Source organism: Pelophylax lessonae (assembly GCF_965119305.1).
Source record: "Pelophylax lessonae genome assembly, chromosome: 1".
NCBI lineage: Eukaryota > Metazoa > Chordata > Amphibia > Anura > Ranidae > Pelophylax > Pelophylax lessonae.
Window position 1 is genome coordinate 14,292,732 of NC_138768.1, and position 21,617 is coordinate 14,314,348.

The following is a 21,617-nucleotide window of genomic DNA, read 5'->3' on the forward strand; positions in this document are numbered from 1 at the left end:
GTGTACCTCTGGTGGGGGCAGGCTCGGATGGCTTTCCGAGACGCTCTCTACATTGGTCATCAGGGCTGTCATTCCCGATGTGGGGCAGCCTCAGACGAAACCAGAAATGATGCCGCTGCGCACCTGGAAGTAATGCGCCGTATAATGAATCTGCCCACACTGCCCAGTGTACTGGCTGGGCGTGCGGCTCAAGCAAGCGCGATGCGGCTTGAGGCACGGATGACAACATGAATCCCGGCAGCTGGTTTGCGTATATAGGGGTGGTAGTTTGAACTGTGTGGTCATTCACTTTTTTGGATGCCACTGACTATCAGTAAACAAACCCCACCCCAGTAATACACACTCCTTATCTTTGCTTCCTGTGGGGCAGGGCTGATAATTGAGGGTGGTAAAGATTGGCTTTATATTCCTATTTAAATTCATGGTGGGCCAGTAGTACTTTGGGCTCTGAGGAAGAGGGTTCTCCCTTGAAACGAGTCAGCCAGGCATATACAGACGTCATCAGGTCTTCTTGCATCATCGGTGCATCCCAGCAGTCATGGAGGCGATTGGTTCCACTTTTTTAACATGCGTGTATACAGTATATAATGCCTTTGTGAGTATAATGCATGCTGTTTTTCTAATTTTTACAAAACATTTTTAGTGGTAATGCACTAGGTCGGTGCACCCTTCTCTTCTTGTTGTTTTGCAGTATATTTGGAGAACCAGGGAGAGCCAGGGACAGGATCTTATAGAGCACTGGTGAGGTCCAGGCTGCACCCCTTCCCCCATGAGGTGAAAGGCTGCACCCCCAACACCCCACACCACCCTCTTTCTCTCCTCGAGGTGACAATCTGGACCTCTTAGCTCCCGAAGTTACAGGCTGCAAGCAGGTCCCCCCTGGGGTCATGGAGGGGTTCGCTTCCATGCGGCCAGTCCCTGGTGCCAGGGTGGTTGGGGACAGCTGCTGTATATCCTCAACTTGAACCAGGAGTATGTCAAGGATACCAACAACAAAGTAAGCCAGGAAGCCAAGAGGAGAACAGAGCCCACATGCAGTTGGTGGATCTCAGGGGGAGACAGATGAAAGTTATATGAAGTCCTGTGTATGATAAAAAGGGGGTTGAATATTATGCCAAATAAATATGCTAATTTTTTAGTTAAACAAACTCAACTGTCTTTTGTCTTGCGGCACACCAAAAATATCTAAAAATTTTCACAGCACACCTAAAAAGATTTAACAATTTTTGTGGTGAAGAACTTATTTATTTTTACTTATGTGTACTGATGGGTTATGCTCAAACCTTGGCATCCAGGTGTACTGAGGGCCCCTCCCTCTCTCCATCCATAGATTGCCCCTGACACCTGAATCAGTACATATACATACAGATAATTTGAAAATCAAATCACAGCAGGTCATATCCTAAAAAAAAATTCTGAAATTTCACACATCTATAGATTGTACAGCCTATCCCAAAGCCTGGACATGAGCCCCCTATAGTAGTGGGCAGCATGGGGATAAAAGTTAACTCCTCCCTTTCCAGCAGCACTTCACACAGGCCAGCGAGGCTGCCTCACCTCAGGCTCAGGCAGGTGGACACTGGACAGGCTCCTCTCTCAGATGTGTGGTGCGGTGCTCATGCTCCCTTCGTTCAGGCTCAGGCTCTGAGCCGCGCGGTGCTAGAAAAGATGGAGGGAGATGAGAGGAGGTAAGGGGAGCTGGAGCCAAAATTGAGTCACTAGGCACGGAGTGGCAGAGGAGGAATTGAAATCCTCCTCTGCTCTGAATGCTGGGGCCTTGTCTCGCACTCTCCTTGTGACTTAGTGGCGTCACTGGTTGCTAGACGCCAGGCGATCCTAGCAATCAGTGCGGCGGCTGCAGTAACACACAGGACAGCCAGTTGTGCTGATTATTGATAATACTTCTGTAAGTGCAAAACGCCTAAACTGCCCCAAGGCCGATGTGACGGGAGTCACTTTGGTTGGGGGGGCCCGTGGAACACAGCTTACCTTAGAGAGGTTGGGAAATCCCTCTCTCAGCCCCCTTGGCCCCTCTTATGTGTAATTCATCCTGTGTCTATTAGGGATACAGAGTGACCAAGGAAATGATGGACAGGTACTTAATGGACACTGAGAATATGGTTTGGATTACTTCAAACGGGACAATAATATTTATCAACAATATATCTCAAGTAACATATGAAGATTGTTTCACACAGTTAGACTCATAGCAGATGCTAATATCATCAGCTCAACCACCATGTTAATGGGGACAAGGGCCTCTTCCCCACAACCCTGGCCGGTGGTTGTGGGGTTCCATGAGCAGGGGGTTTATAGGAATCTGGAACAAGATTAACAAGGGGGCCTCCAGATCCTGGTCCCCTCCCCCCTGTGTGAATGAGTATGGGGTAAATACCCCTATCCATTAACCAAAAAAGTGTAAAAAGTGAGTAAAGACACAACACAAATTTTTGACAATTCCTTTATTAAAATTTTTTAAAAAAAGGACTGATGAGGTGCAATGCTAGAAAATGTTTGTTTTTGGGTTTACATACTTTTGTTAGACAGCTTGGCTTATTACAGGAGTAGAAAACGAATGGCTCTACTCTTTTTGGTTTTGATTTTTTGCACCATGCATTTAACCTTTCTTTTTTTTATTTTTTCTTTGTTCTTCAGTAGTGATGAGCTTGGATTGGGTCCATACTCAAGTTCGTTCAAACCTGGAAGTTAGATTTGCTGGGCCAATTAGATGTGGGCCAGAGATTCCTCGCTTCACGACTGATAGGTGGGGATGCTTGTGACATCATTGACCTAATATAGGCACATGGCCATATTGTGAATGAAAAAAACAGAGTGGTATACTCTGTGCCACATGTGTCAAACACAAGGCCCGCGGGCCGAATCCGGCCCTCCTGACTATTTCATGTGGCCCTTGCACCTAGGGCTTTTTTTCAGCTGGAATTTGGTGAAAACATTCACTAATCCCTTCCTGCCCTGCACTCATGGCAGGGACAAGAAAGATTCAGATGGCAAGTGCAGTGTGGGATGGGGCATGCTGTGGTAAGCTGCACTGTGATCCTCATCTTTGACTGGTAACACAGATTCTAAGCAATGATCTTCCTGATAGAGAGTGGCTGAGCCACCTACACTGACAGGAGGTACTAGAGCTGGGCCGGGTAAGTGAGATGTGAGGAATCTTTTGGGGGGGGGGGGGAGAAAGATGTGTGCATAGGTGTGGGGTGGGGGAGAATGGTGCAGAGGGGAGGAAGGGTGGAAGGAAGATGTGGACACCCAAGAGAGCTGAACTCTGCACATTGTGCTTAGCACACCCCTAACCCCTAAACTCTGTATTTAGCTCACTCCTCAACCCTATACTCTGTATACAGCGCACCCCTGAACTCTGCACTCTGTATGTAGCTCACTCCTCAACCCTATACTCTGTATACAGCGCACCCCTGAACTCTGCACTCTGTATGTAGCTCACTCCTCAACCCTATACTCTGTATACAGCGCACCCCTGAACTATAAACTCTGTATGTAGCTCACTCCTCAACCCTATACTCTGTATACAGCGCACCCCTGAACTCTGCACTCTGTATGTAGCTCACTCCTCAACCCTATACTCTGTATACAGCACAACCCTGAACTCTGCACTCTGTATGTAGCTCACTCCTCAACCCTATACTCTGTATACAGCACACCCCTGAACTCTGTATGTAGCTCACTCCTCAACCCTATACTCTGTATACCGTGCACCCCTGATCTCTGCACTCTGTATGTAGCTCACTCCTCAACCCTATACTCTGTATACCGCGCACCCCTGATCTCTGCACTCTGTATGTAGCTCACTCCTCAATCCTTTACTCTGTATACAGCACACCCCTGAACTCTGCACTCTGTATGTAGCTCACTCCTCAACCCTATACTCTGTATACCATGCATCCCTGATCTCTGCACTCTGTATTAGCTCACTCCTCAACCCTTTACTCTGTATACAGCACACCCCTGAACTCTGCACTCTGTATGTAGCTCACTCCTCAACCCTATACTCTGTATACAGCACACCCCTGAACTCTGTATGTAGCTCACTCCTCAACCCTATACTCTGTATACAGCTCACCCCTGAACTCTGTATGTAGCTCACTCCTCAACCCTATACTCTGTATACAGCGCACCCCTGAACTCTGCACTCTGTATGTAGCTCACTCCTCAACCCTATACTCTGTATACAGCACAACCCTGAACTCTGCACTCTGTATGTAGCTCACTCCTCAACCCTATACTCTGTATACAGCACACCCCTGAACTCTGAACTCTGTATGTAGCTCACTCCTCAACCCTATACTCTGTATACCGTGCACCCCTGATCTCTGCACTCTGTATGTAGCTCACTCCTCAACCCTATACTCTGTATACCGCGCACCCCTGATCTCTGCACTCTGTATGTAGCTCACTCCTCAATCCTTTACTCTGTATACAGCACACCCCTGAACTCTGCACTCTGTATGTAGCTCACTCCTCAACCCTATACTCTGTATACCATGCATCCCTGATCTCTGCACTCTGTATTAGCTCACTCCTCAACCCTTTACTCTGTATACAGCACACCCCTGAACTCTGCACTCTGTATGTCGCTCACTCCTCAACCCTATACTCTGTATACAGCACACCCCTGAACTCTGTATGTAGCTCACTCCTCAACCCTATACTCTGTATACAGCTCACCCCTGAACTCTGTATGTAGCTCACTCCTCAACCCTATACTCTGAATACAGCACACCCCTGAACTCTGCACTCTGTATGTAGCTCACTCTTCAACCTTATTCTCTGTATACAGCGCACCCCAGAACTCTGCACTCTGTATGTAGCTCACTCCTCAACCCTATACTCTGTATACAGCGCACCCCTGAACTCTGCACTCTGTATGTAGCTCACTCCTCAACCCAATACTCTGTATACAGCACGCCCCTGAACTCTGCACTCTGTATGTAGCTCACTCCTCAACCCTATACTCTGTATACTGCGCACCCCTGAACTCTGCACTCTGTACGTAGCTCACTCTTCAACCTTATACTCTGTATACAGCGCACCCCTGAACTCTGCACTCTGTATGTAGCTTACTCCTCAACCCTATACTCTGTATACAGCACACCCCTGAACTGTGCACTCGGTGCATAGGGGCACCCTAAAACTGCACTCTCTACTTAGCACACCCCTGAACTCTTAACACTGTACATAAGGAACCCCTGAAGTCCGCGCATAATGCACTGTGCATAATTTTGCCACACCCACCGCTCAATGCAGTTCATCAGGGGAGGGCGTGGTTGGAGTTCAAACCGATGGTGGGAGGAGTTCGAACCAATCCACCAGGTATTGGCGTGCATTCCAGCTAATGCCAAAAGCGTGGCAACATGCGTCCGAGCTGGTATACACTCACGATGCATCAGGCCCTGGTGGCAGAAAGATTGTACCACTTTTTGGTGGAAATCCATGAAGGATTTATTATTTATTATTATTTGGATTGTTTTCACTGGATTGTATTTTTAAGTGCACTGGATTTATAGGGGGTCCCTTTTTTTTTTCATTCTTTTTTTCTTTCTACGCCAGTATTTTATCTCAATTTTTCAACTTTCTTTTTTTTTTTTTTAAATTATATTTATTGAGTTTTATAACAACATACAAAACAGAGCCATTTGGGCATGTCCCGGCTCGACAAAACAAAACAACGAAAAAGTGAAAACAAAAAGAACATAATAAAAAAAAAAAAGGAAAAAAAGGGGTGGGGGGGAAGAAAAAACCCCCACTAACCCCTCAACAGTGGCTGCAGCTCAAAGGTAGTCCAGAGTATCACAGGTAAGTACCGAGTCCACTAAGCATTGGTGTTCCCATTCGTGGTCCAGTACACATCGTAAATCAAAAAATTCACACAGCGCAATGCATATATACAAGCAAACCTAAGTAACTGGTCGAGACACATCAACGGCCGGAGCCAAAGAATCGTCTGCGGTATCTGCAGCGTCCAACCACAGATCCCACACTTTGTGGAATTTTTTGGAACATCCCCTAAACTTGTAAACCGCTTTATATAGAGGTATCACGGAGTTCACCAGCGTCTTCCATTGTGATAACGTCGGGACCCCAGGGGCTCTCCAACGCATCACCACCAGTTTCCTGGCATAGAAGAGCAGAAGCCCCAGGAGGGTACGTGTAGCAACAGTGTGGGCCAGCGCGTTCACAAGCCCCAAAATACAAGTTTCAATCTCAGCCGGGATAGGAATAGTAGTCAGTTTGGTAATGAAACCCCGGACCTCAGACCAAAACCCCTGCAAGGACGGACAGTGCCAGATCATATGGGTATAGGATGGGGAATCTGCACCGCAGTGCCAACAGGCATCCGGGATGTCAGAAGACACCCTGTGTAATCTGGAGGGCGTAAGGATGGAATTTATGCACAATTTTAAATTGGACCAGCCGGTCCCTCGAGGAGACCAAATATTTAAACGGGTAATCCCAGACATCTTCCCCATCCTCCGAATCCAGGTCCTGCACCTTCGCCACCTAGAATTCCTGCAATCTCTCCAGACCCACATGCACACCTGGCAGCAAGGATCTGTAGATTGAGAACAGCGGTTTCCGAAGATTTTCGTCCCGAAGGAGGAGCTCCAAATCCGCCGGAGTCATATCAGGGGGAGAACCCCCAAACTGAGTCCGAAAGGCGTGGCGGAGTTGCAGGAACCTGAAAAAGTATGAGTTAGGCAGATCAAAGTTGGCCTTAAGCCTATCAAAGCTCTGCAAACCATCCCCTTGACAAATGTGTGAGAGACACCTTATACCCCTAGAGGCCCACAGAGACGGGTCAGGAATGGATAAGAACTCAGGCAACTCCGGGTTACGCCATAAGGGGGTATTAGGAGAGAGCCCGTGGGGGTCAGATTTAGTATAGGGAGAGACCAGCTCCCAAGCCCAGCGGACCGCCTTCATAGAGTTGGTAAGGGGGTACGGAGCTCGGGCGCCACGGAGTAGGGCATTGCGCAGTGCCTCATAGGACCCCAGCAGCGCCGCCTCAAGCACCACCGCAGAGTTCGTGTCATCCGATATAAGCCAATTGTGGGCATGGGTCAGTAGACCGGCAACGAAATACATGAAAAAATCTGGGCAAGCCAGGCCCCCATGCGTCCAGGGCCGCTGTAGGACAGCCAGCCGCAACCTCGGGGGGCGAGCCCCCCATATGAAGGCGGTCATCTGGGAATGAATGGCTCTAAAGATCCTTTTCGGGATCCACACCGGCGACTGTCGCAGAACATACAGCAGGGGAGGCAACAACTTCATTTTAACAAGGTTTATGCTCCCGATCAAAGTCAGCGGGAGGTTCGCCCACGCCCGGAGCCTGTCCTTGAAGGACTGGAGGAGAGGATAGAGGTTCAGAGCACAGAAATCCTGCACCCTCGGGGAGATCGTGACCCCCAGGTATCTGACACTGTCCGCCCAGCACAAGGGCAAAGAGGGGTCTGCCGTGTCCGGGAGTCCGCGTCCACCGGGAGCAAAAGAGATTTCTCCCAATTTACTCGGAGACCCGACAGTTCCGTAAAGCGTGACAGCAGGGCCAGGACAGCCCGGAGGGAGGGTCCCGGGTCCCGGAGGAACAGAATGATATCGTCCGCGTACAATGCCAGTTTTTCCTCCAGGGACCCCACCCGAATCCCCCCGAACTCTCCAGAACCCCAAACAGCCCTCGCCAGGGGCTCCACCGCCAGCGAAAACAACGCCGGCGACAGTGGACACCCCTGACGGGTGCCGCGCCGGATATCAAATACAGGCGACACTCTACCCCCCAACTTGATCTGTGCCTGAGGCTTACTGTAAAGAATGTCAATCCACTTGCGAAAGGTAGGACCAAAACCAAACGAGCGGAGCACCTCACTAAGGTAGGGCCAGGCCACAGAGTCAAAGGCCTTCTCTAGATCCAATGACACTAAGACTCTTTGGCTCTGTTCCTCCGCAGGGACCTGCAAATGTGTATACACCCGGCGGATATTGATATCCGTAGATTTCCCCGGCATGAAACCCGTTTGGTCTATGTCAACCAAGAGCGGGAGGACCTTCATCAACCTGGTGGCAAGGATTTTTGTCAGAATCTTCAAATCATAATTAAGAAGGGAAATCGGCCGATAAGCCGAGCAAAGGGTAGGGTCTTTGCCAGGTTTCAAGATCAACACAATGTGGGCCTGAGCCAACGAGTCCAGGCTCGCTCGGTATAGACTGCACAATCTGGGAGCCAGATCCGCTATGTACATTTTGTACCAGTCCCCCGGCAGGCCATCCGGACCCGGGGCCTTCTCGGGGGGGAGAGAGCGGATAGCTGCCTCCACCTCCTCCAAGGTCAAGTCCGCCTCCAAGGAAGCGGCCTCATCCTCGTCCAAGCGCGGCAAGGAGAGATCCCCAAGGGCCCCCAGGTCCACCACGTCCCGCAGAGGGGAGGGCACAGAATACAAACGTTGATAGTAATTCCGGAACTCAGCAAGAATAGCAGCAGGGTCAGCAGTGGTGTCCCCCGCCTCCGTTCGGATGAGGGGAACGACTGTCTGAGATTTGGAATCCGCCACCAGGTTAGCCAGGAGCCTCCCGTTCCTGTCACCACTCTCAAACACTTTAGCCCTGAGTGAACCAACCTCAGCCAAGGCGGCCGAGGACACATGCAAATGTAACGCCCTCTGGGCCTGGGCCAGGGAGGAGTGCGCCTCAGGAGTCTGATCCAAGGCAAAATCAGATTCATCCAAGGATACCCCTTCTTCCAACGCCAGCAGCTCCGCAGCACCCTCCACCCTGGCCGCCTTGATAGCACTGATGTAGTCTCCACGAATAGTGGCCTTAAAAGCGTCCCAGCAAATCAGAGGTGAGGACGAATCCTCATTACATTCCCAGTACTGAGAGATCTTGCCCTGCATTGCCTCCTCCACTCCAGAATCCCGCAACCATCTAGTACCCAGCCTCCAACACTCATGCCCCCTCCGTCCCCCCAGCTCCAGCATGAGCTCCAATGGGGAATGATCCGATATACCAGAAGGCAGGTACACGGCAGAAGTCACAAGCTGGAGAGCCGAAGGGGGGCAAAAGGCGAGGTCAATACGCGATCCAGACCTATGGGGCGCTGACACATGCGTGAAGTGGCGGAGGTCAGGATTTTTCCATCTCCAAATTTCGGTCAGCTGTAAAGCAGAGGCCCAGTGAACAAGCTCAATGCACCCTTGCCTGGGTTGGATGTGTCAAGCGCCCCGTCCAAGATGGCATTGAAATCACCAGCTAGGAAGATCCCCGGAGTGGAGAATGCAGCCAGGCGCTCATAAATCTGATACAACACAGCACCAGAGAAGGGCGGGGGTACATATACGTTTACAAACACATAAAGTTTGGCCTCAAAACGCAGGGCAAGAATAATATATCGTCCCTGCGGGTCGGTAACAACCTGCTCTATATGGCATGGGAACGATTTGTTGATAAGGATGGAGACCCCCCCTGGCATAGGAGGAGTACGTGGCGTGAAAGGAGTGCCCCACCCAGCGCCGGCGCAGAGCCAGCACAGAGCTGCCAGTGAGATGTGTTTCCTGGAGAAACAGAATATGCGGCTTATGAGATTGAAGGTACTTGAACATCAAGGAACGTTTAATTTTATTATTTAAGCCCCGCACATTCCACGAAAAAAGCCTAATACTCCCCGCCATGGTATCCAAGACAAAATAAGTGCAGGATCCCAGGGAGGGAGCATCGCGGCGGCTCCAGGAGGGGAGGTCCCCACACCACACACTCCTCCCCACCAGCCACACATAGGCCGGACCAGGGAACAAACAATACTCGGTAAAGGTGCATTATAGAGGTAATACCTGAGCACAAAATACAATACAGTGAGCTAGCAGCCATGAAAAAAAAAAAGAAAAATCCCTCGGCACAAGCGCCAAGAGAAAAAAAAAAGACAGAACAGTCCCAAAAAAAGTAGTCCCTGCCGACTAGGAAAACAACAACACCCTGGCACGGCTTCATCCCAAAACATGTGTTACTTCTTGCGGCCACAAGAGGGAAACAGTCACTTCAGGCCGCAAACATGGGGTGCGAGGGGAGATCCACCCGCGAAAAAACAGGGAAAGCGTGTGGCACCCCACTGCACAGTCAGTGGCAAGGGAAGAGGGAAGGGGGAAATAAAAGGGCAGTCAAATCAAAGTACCGGAAAAAAAAATTGCAGTGTTGGACATCCAATCAGTAGAGCCCGAGAGCTCCCCAACATAGGAGAAGTGAAGCCATCCGTATAAGGAGCAGTGAGTTAGGGGGAGGCCAAGGTCCCAGCCAAAAAACAAAATTGGGGACAGGCAAAAATAGGGTGAGGACACAACAGGGATCCGGACTGAGGAAAAACAAGGACAGGGTAGGCATCCAGGGAAGCAAAGGGAGAAACAGGGGTGCAGCAACTCGGATCCAGGCAGGAAGGGGGGAGGACAGCAGTGTAGACAAGAGCCAGTACTCACGCCTCTCAACGAGTGGTTAGCAGCCAGGCATCCGTGTCGTCCGGGGTGTTGAAGAACCGCACTGTGCCCCCATGGGTGACTCGAAGCCGAATCGGATACAACATGCCGTACTGGACCCCTTTTTCCCGCAGTCTGCGCCGGACATCAGTGAAGGACTTTCTCTTCCTCTGGAGATCAGCCGAGAAGTCTGCATAGAGCTGAATGGAGGCATTCTCGAATCTCAGTTCGGGATGCTTCCGGGCCTCACCCAGAACGCGATCCCGGTCCCGGTAGTTAAGAAAAGCGAACCAGGAAGGGTCTCGGAGGGGCTCCGGGAATCTTTCTGCCGGTAGGGACGCGGTGCGCCCGCTCCACCACATACCTGGGCGACACCTCCCGAAAGTCTAGTAGCTGCCTAAAGAACCCCTCCACAAACTCCGCCGGGGACTCGCCCTCCGATCCCTCAGGCAGGCCAAGGACACGGACGTTGTTGCGCTTCATGCGGTTCTCCGCATTGTCCGCCTTGGCCATTAGCGCGTCCACCTTCTGCTGCAGGGTGTCCAGTAGGCCAGAATGGCGGGCCGTCGAGTCTTCCGTCGTGGACACCCTGTCCTCCCCCTCCGTGAGGCGACCGCGGATCTTGTTGAGGTCATTGCGGATCAGGTTGCACTCCTCCGCGAGATGGTCAATGCGGACCAGAAGGGAGGTCTTGCTGTGCTCTATGGCTTGTAGGATCACCGCTGTCCTTGCCCGAAGCAGCCGGCTCAGGGCTGGAGACCCGCACATCCTCCATCTCCGCCAGCAAGGCCCGGAGCCGCTCCTTCAAGATGGCGTCCGGACAGGCAGCAGGCAGGGCCTGGCGCGTGGCAGGCTTGCACGGGGTTGCCGATTTCTTCCCTTTGGATGGCATATGAGGGCAGGAGTCCATTCCTCAGAAGTCAGGTGTAAAACCTGGGCAGGTATAGCCAGCGGATTCCTCAGGATGGCATAGATTGAATCAGGATGGCAGGAGCTCTCAGGGCAGACGTCCGTTCCGCTCTACATCCAAGCCACGCCCCCAACGGTGTTTAATTTTTCAACTTTCTAATACTTAAAGTATCTGACAAAAGTGAGTACACCCCTCACATTTTTGTAAATATTTTATTCTATCTTTTCATGTGACAACGCTGAAGAAATTACACTTTGCTACAATGTAAAGTAGTGAGTGTACAGCTTGTATAACAGTGTAAATTTGCTGTCCCCTTAAAAATAATTCAACACACAGCCATTAATGTATAAACCGCTTTCAACAAAAGTGAGTACACCCCTAACTGAAAATGTCCAAATTGGGCCATATTAGCCATTTTCCCTCCCCGGTGTCATGTGTTACAAGGTCTCAGGTGTGAATGGGGAGCAGGTGTGTTAAATTTGGTGTTATCACTCTCACTCTCTCATACTGGTCACTGGAAGTTCAACATGGCACCTCTTGACAAAGAACTCTCTGAGGATCTGAAAAAAAAAAAAAAAAATGTTGCTCTACATAAATGGCCTAGGCCAGTGATGGCGAACCTTGGCACCCAGGGCCATCTTACCGAATAGGCACGCTGGATAGTTGCCCGGGGGCCACACTTGCCCGAGGGGCCCCACCTGCCCAGCGACCCAGCCCAAGCGAAGCATTAGTCCCGATTCTCATGTGCATCCCATCGTCGAACATAGCATGTAACAAGTGTCTGTTGCACCTGCGCTGCTGTCAGGCCACTTGGGCCGTGGAGGGGGAGCCCACAACTGCAGGAATGCCTGTCCGCCTCCACAGGATTAGGCACACACAGCACAGCCGAGTCTGACTCCCTTTCATGTGTGTGTTCACTGGACCCAGCCGCCGAACTTGGAAGCTGTCATTAGCCTGGCAATGCTGTACCAATAAATATCGCCTTATCGAGAATATTGCATTTTTATTCTGGTGGGTGATTGTGTAGGCAGGGCCCCAGTGCACTGCATTGCCCGGGGCCCTTTAATGCTCTTAAGATGCCACGGTTGGCACCCCAGATGTTTTGAAACTACATACTAGAGGGTGCTACACACAATTAACCACTTGCCGACCGCCGCACGACTATTTACGGCGGCGGTCAGCCCCTCACAGGCAAAGCGACATAGGGCTACGTCGCTAGCCTGTGAGGCTCTAGGGAGCGAGCGTGCGCCGCCGGAGGTGCGCTCCCGCTACCGCTCGGTCACGGACCCCCCCACGCGTATGCCCGGCGGACCCGATGTCCACCGGGCACTCGCGATCGTCCGTTACATCGGGAGAAAGGCAGGCGGCTAATGTAAATAACGCCGCCTGTCATTCTCCCCTGTGTAAGAATGGAGATCATACGGTTCTGCTATGTAGGACCGTTGATCTCTGTTCTTACACCTCAAGCCACATCCAATCACAGTTAGAATTACGCCCCTAGGGACACACTTAACCCCTCACTCTCAAAAAAAGTTAAACCCTTCACTGCCAGCGTCATTTTTAAAGTAACAGTGCATATTTATAGCACTGATTACTGTAGTAATGTCACTGGTACCCCCAAAAGTGTCAAAAATGTCAGTCAAGGGTTAGATCTGTCCGCCGCAATGTCGCAGTCCCGCAAAAAAAAAAAAAAAAATTGCAGATCGCCGCCATTACTCGTTAAAAAAAAAAAACAACAAAAATGACAAAAATCATTCCCTTAGTTAGTAAAAGCAATAACTTTTGCGCAAACCAATCAAAATACGCTTTTTGCGATTTTTTTTTACCAAACATATGTAGCATAAAACAAATTGGCCTAAAATGTTAAAAAATTTTGATTTTTACATTTTGTTTTTGGGGAATTTCATATAGAAAAAAATGTGAAAAATATTATTTTTGCAAAATTGACGCTCTTTTTTTGTTTATAGCACATGATCAAAAAATCGCACAGGTGATCAAATACCACCAAAAGAAAGCTCTGTTTGTGGGAAAAAAAGGCCGTCAAATTCGTTTAGGTACAGCATCGCACGACCGCGCAATTGTCCGTTAAAGTCATGCAGTGCCGAATCGCAAAATAGGCCCTGGTCAGGAAGGGGGTAAAATCTTCCGGGGCTTAAGTGGTTAACACTAACCCTCCCGGCTGAAGGAAGCATTAACCACTACCTGCCTACAAACTTCAAATCAGCAGATATTTGAGATGAAAAAACATTGCGGCCAACATATGAGATGGTTGAGCAGTAGGAAAAATGTAACTCAATTTCTTTACTGAAAACAATTATTTCAATAAACAAAATAAAGGAAATAAGGCCCCGTTCACATACAAGCGACGCTACTTCGCGCCGCGACCTCGGAGCGGACGCCACGGACTTCATAACATTGAAGTCTATGGCGGTCGCCTCCTGGTCGCCCCAAAGAAGCTCCGGGCCCTTTTTCTAAGTCGGAGCGACTTGTGTCGCTCCTATTAGAACGGGTCCACAGCTACTCTATGGGAGGCGACCTACGGCGACCTGTGAGACGACCAGGTCACCTCCCAGGTCACCTTAGTGTGAACGGGGACTAAGGCAATCAAAGATATGAGTATGCATGCTTTAAAGATGAAGTAACAGGATATAGCTATCAATGTATACCAAATCTCCCCGCTTTCTTTAGTAAGGAAATTCCCATTTTTTTGGCAGAAGTTTTTACGTCACGATTCCTCAGGCTATATATTAAAGGATTCAGAAAAGGAATGACTATGGTGAAAAATACAGAAATCACTTTGCCTTGCTCTGGGCTGTAGGCAGATGAAGGTCTGAGGTACATAAACATGACCGTTCCGTAAAATATAGTCACCACCATCAAATGAGAAGCACAAGTAGAGAAGGCCTTCCTGCGTCCTTGAGAAGAACGAATACGTAAGACAGATACAAAAATATACACATACGACACGAGGATCACCAACAAAGATGAGAACTCAGTAAAACCTGCAAAGGAGAAGAGGATCATTTGATTGAGTCTGGTGTCACCACAGGAAATCTGAATCAGGGCAATAACGTCACAGTAGTAGTGGTAAATATACGGACGCTGTTCACAGAAGTCAAGATGGAAGACGGAGAATCCGGTCTCAACAAAGGCATTGACCAAGCCTCCTAAGTAGGAGAATACGAGTAGGATCAGGATGGTCTGCCTGCTCATTATTTGGAGGTAGGTCAGTGGGTGGCATATGGCCACATACCTGTCGTAGGACATGGCTGCTAGAAGAAAACACTCAGTTACTCCAAACCCAATATAGGACAGCATCTGAAGTTTACATCCAGCTACTGATATGGACGTATTATATGAGGCCAAGTCTTTCAGCATCCATAGCATGACCGTTGAAGAGTAGCAGATGTCCAGGAATGATAAGTGGCGCAAGAAACTATACATGGGAGTCTTAAGTTTCCTGTCCACACTGATGAGAACTATAAGTCCCAAATTCTGAAACAGAGTCAAGATGTACATAAAGAAAAAGACGACAAACAAAATACATTTGAGTCTGGAGTTTTCTGTTAATCCAACCAGTATGAACTCCAAGACAACAGTCTTGTTGTACAGACCCATCGTTGTTAAAAGAAGAGTCCGATGTTTTATGGGGCTATCGTAAACTATAACATCCTCATTGTTATAAAAGGATTTACAACACGATTCTAGAAAAAAAAGTATTTAATGAATATTCGTTAAAATGAATAGAAAGTAGTTAAAATTTAATTTAAAACCAATCATCTAACTTCCATCTGTTTCATTATATGCAGAGATGTATAGTAACTAAGTAGAACTACTTCACTACTGTACTTAAGTACGGAAAGGCGGTATCTGTACTTTCCTGGAGTATAATTTTTTTCTCCTACTTCCACTTTTACTTACATAGTTACATAGTAGGTGAGGTTGAATAAAGACAATAGTCCATCCAGTTCAACCTCTATAGATATGTGTGGCTGTAATCATCTCTCATACCCCTGGATGTTCTGATCCTTGAGATGTACGTCTAAGAGTCTTTTGAAAGCCACCATACTTCCCGCAGAAACCACCTCTTGTGGTAGAGAATTCCACAATCTTGTAGCCCTAACAGTAAAGAACCCTCCACGTTGCCTGAGGTTAAAACGCTTCTCCTCTAATCGCATTGTATGCCCTCGAGTCCTCATGCAATCCCTTCGAATGAACAGCTTTTTTTTAAGCTGAGATCCCCATTAAGATATTTATAAATTGCTATCATGTCCCCCCCTCAGACGTCTCTTCTCCAGGGAGAATAAATCGAGCGATTGTAGACGCTCTTCATAGTCAAGGTTCTCCAATCCCCTAATTAGTTTAGTTGCCCTTCTCTGGACTCTCTCCAGCTCCAACACATCCCTCCTGAGGACTGGCGACCAGAACTGGACAGAATACTCCAGATGCGGTTTTTCGATGATTTCAATACTTCTACTCCAATTTTTTTTTTTTTGTGCTACATAGTTACTCGTTACAATTATAAAAATTACCACTGCCAGAACAGTAGATGGCCGGTTTCATGAAGCTCAAAACATGTGTATTATCAGCGCATACGAAAATAAATGCCACTGTATGTATAAATAAAAGCTGCATTTGAAATAATAAAAAACAATATGATGTTCAAACTTTTGACGTCTTTCTTTAATAACTACATAACACAGTACTTGTACTTTTACTTTCAGTACTTGAGTAGCAAAATTTAAAAAAAAAACTACTTGCAATACTTAAGTACAAAAAATGTTGAATACTTTAGTACTTCTACTCAAGTCACTTTTTGATTGAGCACTTCCACTTCTACTCAAGTCACTTTTTGATCGAGCACTTGTACTTTTACTCAAGTATGGGTTTCGAGTACTTTATACAACTCTGATTATATGTTCAATTCAAATTGTCATCAGCAGAAGTTGCCTTCACTGAAAATAACATGTGAAAGTTCAACAGGTCCAGAGATCTGGGGAGCTGAAGGTATACACATATTTTGACTTTTCTTTTAAAAGTTGAAATTGGGCATGTCCTCTCTTGCCTCCTATGTCTTCTAAATGGTCATTGAAGTCACCCACATTATTAAAGGACTAATCCAGGATCTCAGGAGGCATGGAGTCAAGCCAACCCTTTGTGTTTTTTATTGTACCACAATGGAAAATGAAAGCAATTAACCACTTAAGCACTGCTCACTGTGCCTCTACTGCGGCACAGTGGCTCGTTATCGTCTGGCGACGTCACCAGACATTCCCCTCTCTCGGCGGCGCGCGCGCCGCCGGAGCCTCACTCCCGCAGTATTCATACACAGCGGGAGTCGGGCCAGGGGAGGAGAGGCGGTGATCACCGCCGCTCTTCCCCGATCGTCAGGGATCGAGTGAGGAAATCCCCCTCCTTGTGTAAACAAAGCGGGCGGATCTCCTATGTGACAGACATTCACAGATTTGAGGATTCAGCATAGCTGAACCTGCGATCTGTGCCTGTGTCACACAGTCCCCTCCCCCCACACACGTCAGTAAGCACCAGGCATACATTAACCCCTTGATCATCAATAAAAGTTAACCCCTTCACTGCCAGTGTCATTTTTACAGTAACAGTGCATATTTATAGCACTGATTACTGTAGTAATGTCACTGGTACCCCCAAAAGTGTCAAAAATGTCAGTTAGGGGTCCGATCTGTCCGCCGCAATGTCGCAGTCCCGCAAAAAAAAAAAAAAAAATCGCAGATCGCCGCCATTACCATAGTTGCCAACATTTAAAAAAAAATTCCAGGGACACTTTGCAGCACAGCTATCAATTACTTACCACACCCACTTCCCTGAAGCTCCGCCCACTCTGCATAATTAATCCCGCCTACTCATCAGATTATAGGGTCTACTCAATATAGAGAGAATTACAGGAAATTAAAAATGGAATTTCAAACTTAAGGCCGTAGTAGCAGAGTTGGAATAATTCTCCCATTCAGCTGCTCTACTTCTGCGTAACATTTATGGGCAGCCCGATTAACAGGCGCTTCAAGGGACAATGTAAATTACCTGGGACAGGCTCCTATTTGCAGGGACTGTCCCAGGAAAAAAAGTGACAGTTGGCAAGTATGCATTACTAGTAAAAAAAAATAAACAATAAAAATGACAAATCTTTCCCGTAGTTAGTAAACGCAATAACTTTTGCACAAACCAATCAAAATACGCTTATTGTGATTTTTTTTTACCAAAAATATGTAGCAGAAAACAAATTGGCCTAAAATGTTAAAAAAATTTGATTTATAATTTTTTTTGGGAATGTTATATATCAGAATGTAAAAAATATTGTTTTTTTTTTTTCAAAATTGTCGCTCTTTTTTTCAAAAATTAAAAATCGCACAGGTGATCAAATACCACCAAAAGAAAGCTCTATTTGTGGGGGAAAAAAAGGACATAAATTTAATTTGGGTACAGCGTTGCACGACCGCGCAATTGTCCATTAAAATAACGCAGTGCAGAATCGCAAAATATAGCCTGGTCAGGAAGGGGGTAAAATCTTCCGGTCTTAAAGAGGTTAAAAATACGCTCATTGAGAATTATTTTGTCAAAGACATGTAGCTAAATACATTTTGGCCTAAATATATGACAAAAATGGAATATATTGGATATTTTTTAACTGTCAAAGTAGAAAATGTCAATTTTTTCACCAAATTTTCGCTCTTTTTTTATAAATATCGCAAAAAATAAAAAGCGCAGAGGTGATCAAATACCACCAAAAGACAGCTCTGTTTGTGGAAAAAAAAAGGCGTAAATTTTGTTTGGGTACGGCGTTGCATGACCGCGCGATTGTCAGTTAAAGTCGCGCAGTGCCAAGTTGCAAAAAGTGGCCCTGACATAAAGCAGCAAAATCCTCCGGTGGTAAAGTGGTTAACAATAGGCTGCAGTATAAGGAAGATGTGCATTATAAACAATTTGCGTAATTGTTATTTATCACAGTTGTGTGAAAAATGTGGAAATGCCAGAGTTGCCTGTAGGTGGGGTGCAGCGTGATGCGGCGGCAATAACACACTCAGTCCCAGTGCAAAGAAAGTACTTGTATTGAAATAATGCAGAAACCGTTCATAAATAACCAAGTAAGAAAGCAGCCCAACCGGGGACATTCATAGTTCCTTCGAGAGCAGGATTCAGCGCCTGTTGAGAGGGGCAGAATGTGGCCTGGCCTTCTGAAGCCCAAGCAGGAAGGTGTCCAGGGAGATTGTGAGCCCTACGCTTTCCCTCCTCATCAGGAACCCTTTCCCTGCTGTTAGATCTATCCCTATCAGGCAGGGTACCTGTCCCTACTCTACCCACTCACAAAATGCATGCCAAAAAGGCTCTGCCTGACCCAAAATGGCTGCTAGAGTCACGTGGGGCAGGAGCATCCAGTGGGGATAGCTTCTTCAGTGATGCAGGAAACCATAGAGGAACCATGTTTCTCTTGACTTCCTCTCCAACTGCAGTGCCGCTGCATAAGAGGGCCACCAGTGGAGAAAGTAGACTGCAGATTCCTTTTTACTAGGTCTTGCTGACAAGGTTGTTGACCGGTTGGAAATGTGTATAGTATAGTTAGCTGGCCTAAGGAAAGGGTTAATTGTTTTTAGCTCAGTTCCTGGGCTTTTGGTCCAAGCCGGTCCACCTGTTAGTCACGCTTACCCCTAACGCAGGTGGTCAGACACTATATATATATATATATATATAGCGACTGTGTTCTTTACCTATAGCAGCCCCCTTTCCCATAAAGCAAGCAGGCCTACCGATACTTGGTTGCCCCCAAGACTTATACACAATGCTATAGTGTCTGGCCACCACGCTGGGGAAGGCGCAAACTGAACAAAGCAAACAGGTACTTGCGGTTGATAGACAGGCAGAGTGGTTCAATGACAGTCTAGATACAAGGCAGGTAGGTTTCAAAATAGTCAGGGTGAATCCGTAGTCAAAAGGCGGGCAGAGTTCAGTGAATAATCCGATATCAGATCCGAGATCATCAACGAGGGAATCCAAACAGCAGAGCAGGGCAGACAAACAGGCAAATTGAGCACATGTAACCAGCACTAACACATGCATGAGACTGCAGGCTTGGCTGGCTTAAATCAGGTTTGGTCTCCACCCAGAGACTGACCATATCAATCCCCTTACAGGTGGACAGACAGACAGCAGGGATGCATCATAGCCAAAACCAGGATGCTGGAATGAGACCGGCAGCTGTCGAAGAACAGGAGCTTTTAAACACTCCTGACACTGTGCTATAAAAAGGGGGACAGCTAAGGATCCGGATAGCGGGAACACAGGTAACGGTGGGTCTAGGAGTGACAGCATCATCTATAAACGTGGTCAAGGCGCTGCTAAAGAAACTTTTGTGTAATTGTGGAGGACATCCAAGCCATGGACAATGCCATCATGGACTCACCCCATAGAGGTATGTCTGGGACACTATATTATTCTACTTAGGATTGGGGAAAGGACATTGCTCATATTAAACTGTATGCCGCATTATGTCCATTAAAGTTACATTAATTGTTCTGAGCCTGGTCTGAAGTTATTCAAATAGGTGTATGATGGATCCAGGGCCGTACATCAAGGGGGTAGAGCCAGTACTCCTGTATGGGGCCCCGGCACATAGGGGGGCCCAGACAGCAGGAAGATCGGTAGATGACAGCATACCTCCCAACCTGGGCAGGACTGTCCCACTGTACAGAGGCTTTGTCCGGCATAATTCTGGTGATAAATGTTACCTTCTAGCTCAGAAGGACCTGCAGCAGTGGGAACATTTAGAACAGCCAGGGATTGGCTAACAAACCAGCTGGGTGTGCACTATGCAGCCACAATGAGAGACTGCACCTGTCAAATTCATGCTGTGATGTCGGTAATGGGCGGGACTGCTACTCAGACCCGCCCCCTGTGTCAAGCAACACGTGCATAGGGAAGAAGGAGAAGGAAGATATGACAGCCAGCAACAGAAAGGTATTTTAGAAAGGTAATCATGTGGAAGATGGGGGACCTTTGGGGAAGATAAGGGCAGAGGAGAGGTGTGTGTGTTGCAGAGAATGTAGCAGCTGGGAAGAAGTGCAGTACAGAGGCATTTATGTACATTCGCTACTATGTACAGCTTGGTATGGCACTACTCCCGATTTTTAACATTGGCCTCAATGGAGAATCTTGGTCACCTTGGTATAGCACTACTCCCGATTTTCAATATTGGCCTCAATGGAGAATCTTGGTCAGCTTGGTATGGCACTGCTCCCTGTCTAACATATGCATCTATGGGAAATCTTGGTCAGCTTAGTAAGGCACTACTCCCTATCTAGCACTCTCCTGAACCCTGTGCATAATGCACTCCAGAACCCTGCATTCTGTATCTAGCATTCTCCTGAACGTATTCCTGACCCCTGCACTCTGATACGTAATTCATTCCTGACCCCTGCACTCTGTTTGGGGATGGGGTTGTGAATTTGTGGAGGGTTTTTGGGGGTTGCGCTGTGAGGGGTGATTGGGGGGGATTTCTGCTAGGAAGAGGGATTGGGGGAGGGGGTTATAATATAATTTTGATATTTTCGGTGGAAGGGGGGGCCCTGTCAGGTAGGCTGTATGGGGCCCCAGGATTTCTAGCGGCAGCCCTGGATGGATCTGGCATATCAAAAGAACTTTGGTCTGTAAATGCACTACAGGGTATGAAGTAACAACACTACAAAGTGTTAACTCAGCAAGACACAGAGAAGAGGAGTATAGTTACTATGGGTAACCAAGTACAAGTTCAAGATACAAGCAACTAGCTGTTAAGCGTGGTACCTGGTTCTCTAGTAGTGAGGGGGTCGATGTGCTGGCTGCCTCCCTAGCGGTCAGTATTCAATAGCAACCAGATTCAAACTCGCGTTACGGAGATCTATGGTCTGGTAATGAGGTACGGGATGAAAGGAGTTAAAGAGCATGCTTGAGGTCCATGCTAGGTGCTCAGCAGGACCCCATTCTGTTACTGGGAGTGAAGTAACAGAGGTATGCTGGACTGGTGGAGAGGGTGCAGGCTCAGCACATCCCTCTTAACCACTTGCCGACCGCCGCACGACTATCTACGTCGGCGGTCAGCCCCTCACAGGCAAAGTGACGTAGGGCTACTTCACTAGCTTGTGAGGGTCTAGGGAGCGAGCGCGCGCCCCCGGAGGCGCGCTCCCGCTCCCGAGTGGTCACGGACCCCCCCG

The 21,617-nt window shown here is 47.9% G+C and overlaps 1 protein-coding gene across 1 annotated transcript; it reads right to left on the reverse strand.

The window, feature by feature from the left end:
* Positions 1-14,055: 14,055 nt before the first annotated feature.
* LOC309554517 (olfactory receptor 5AR1-like) lies at positions 14,056-15,018 on the reverse strand (the record flags this gene model as incomplete). Its single annotated transcript, XM_082256267.1, has 1 exon — positions 14,056-15,018. The coding sequence occupies one exon, from the start codon at positions 15,016-15,018 to the stop codon at positions 14,056-14,058; it is 963 nt and encodes a 320-aa protein (XP_082112393.1).
* Positions 15,019-21,617: the final 6,599 nt, after the last annotated feature.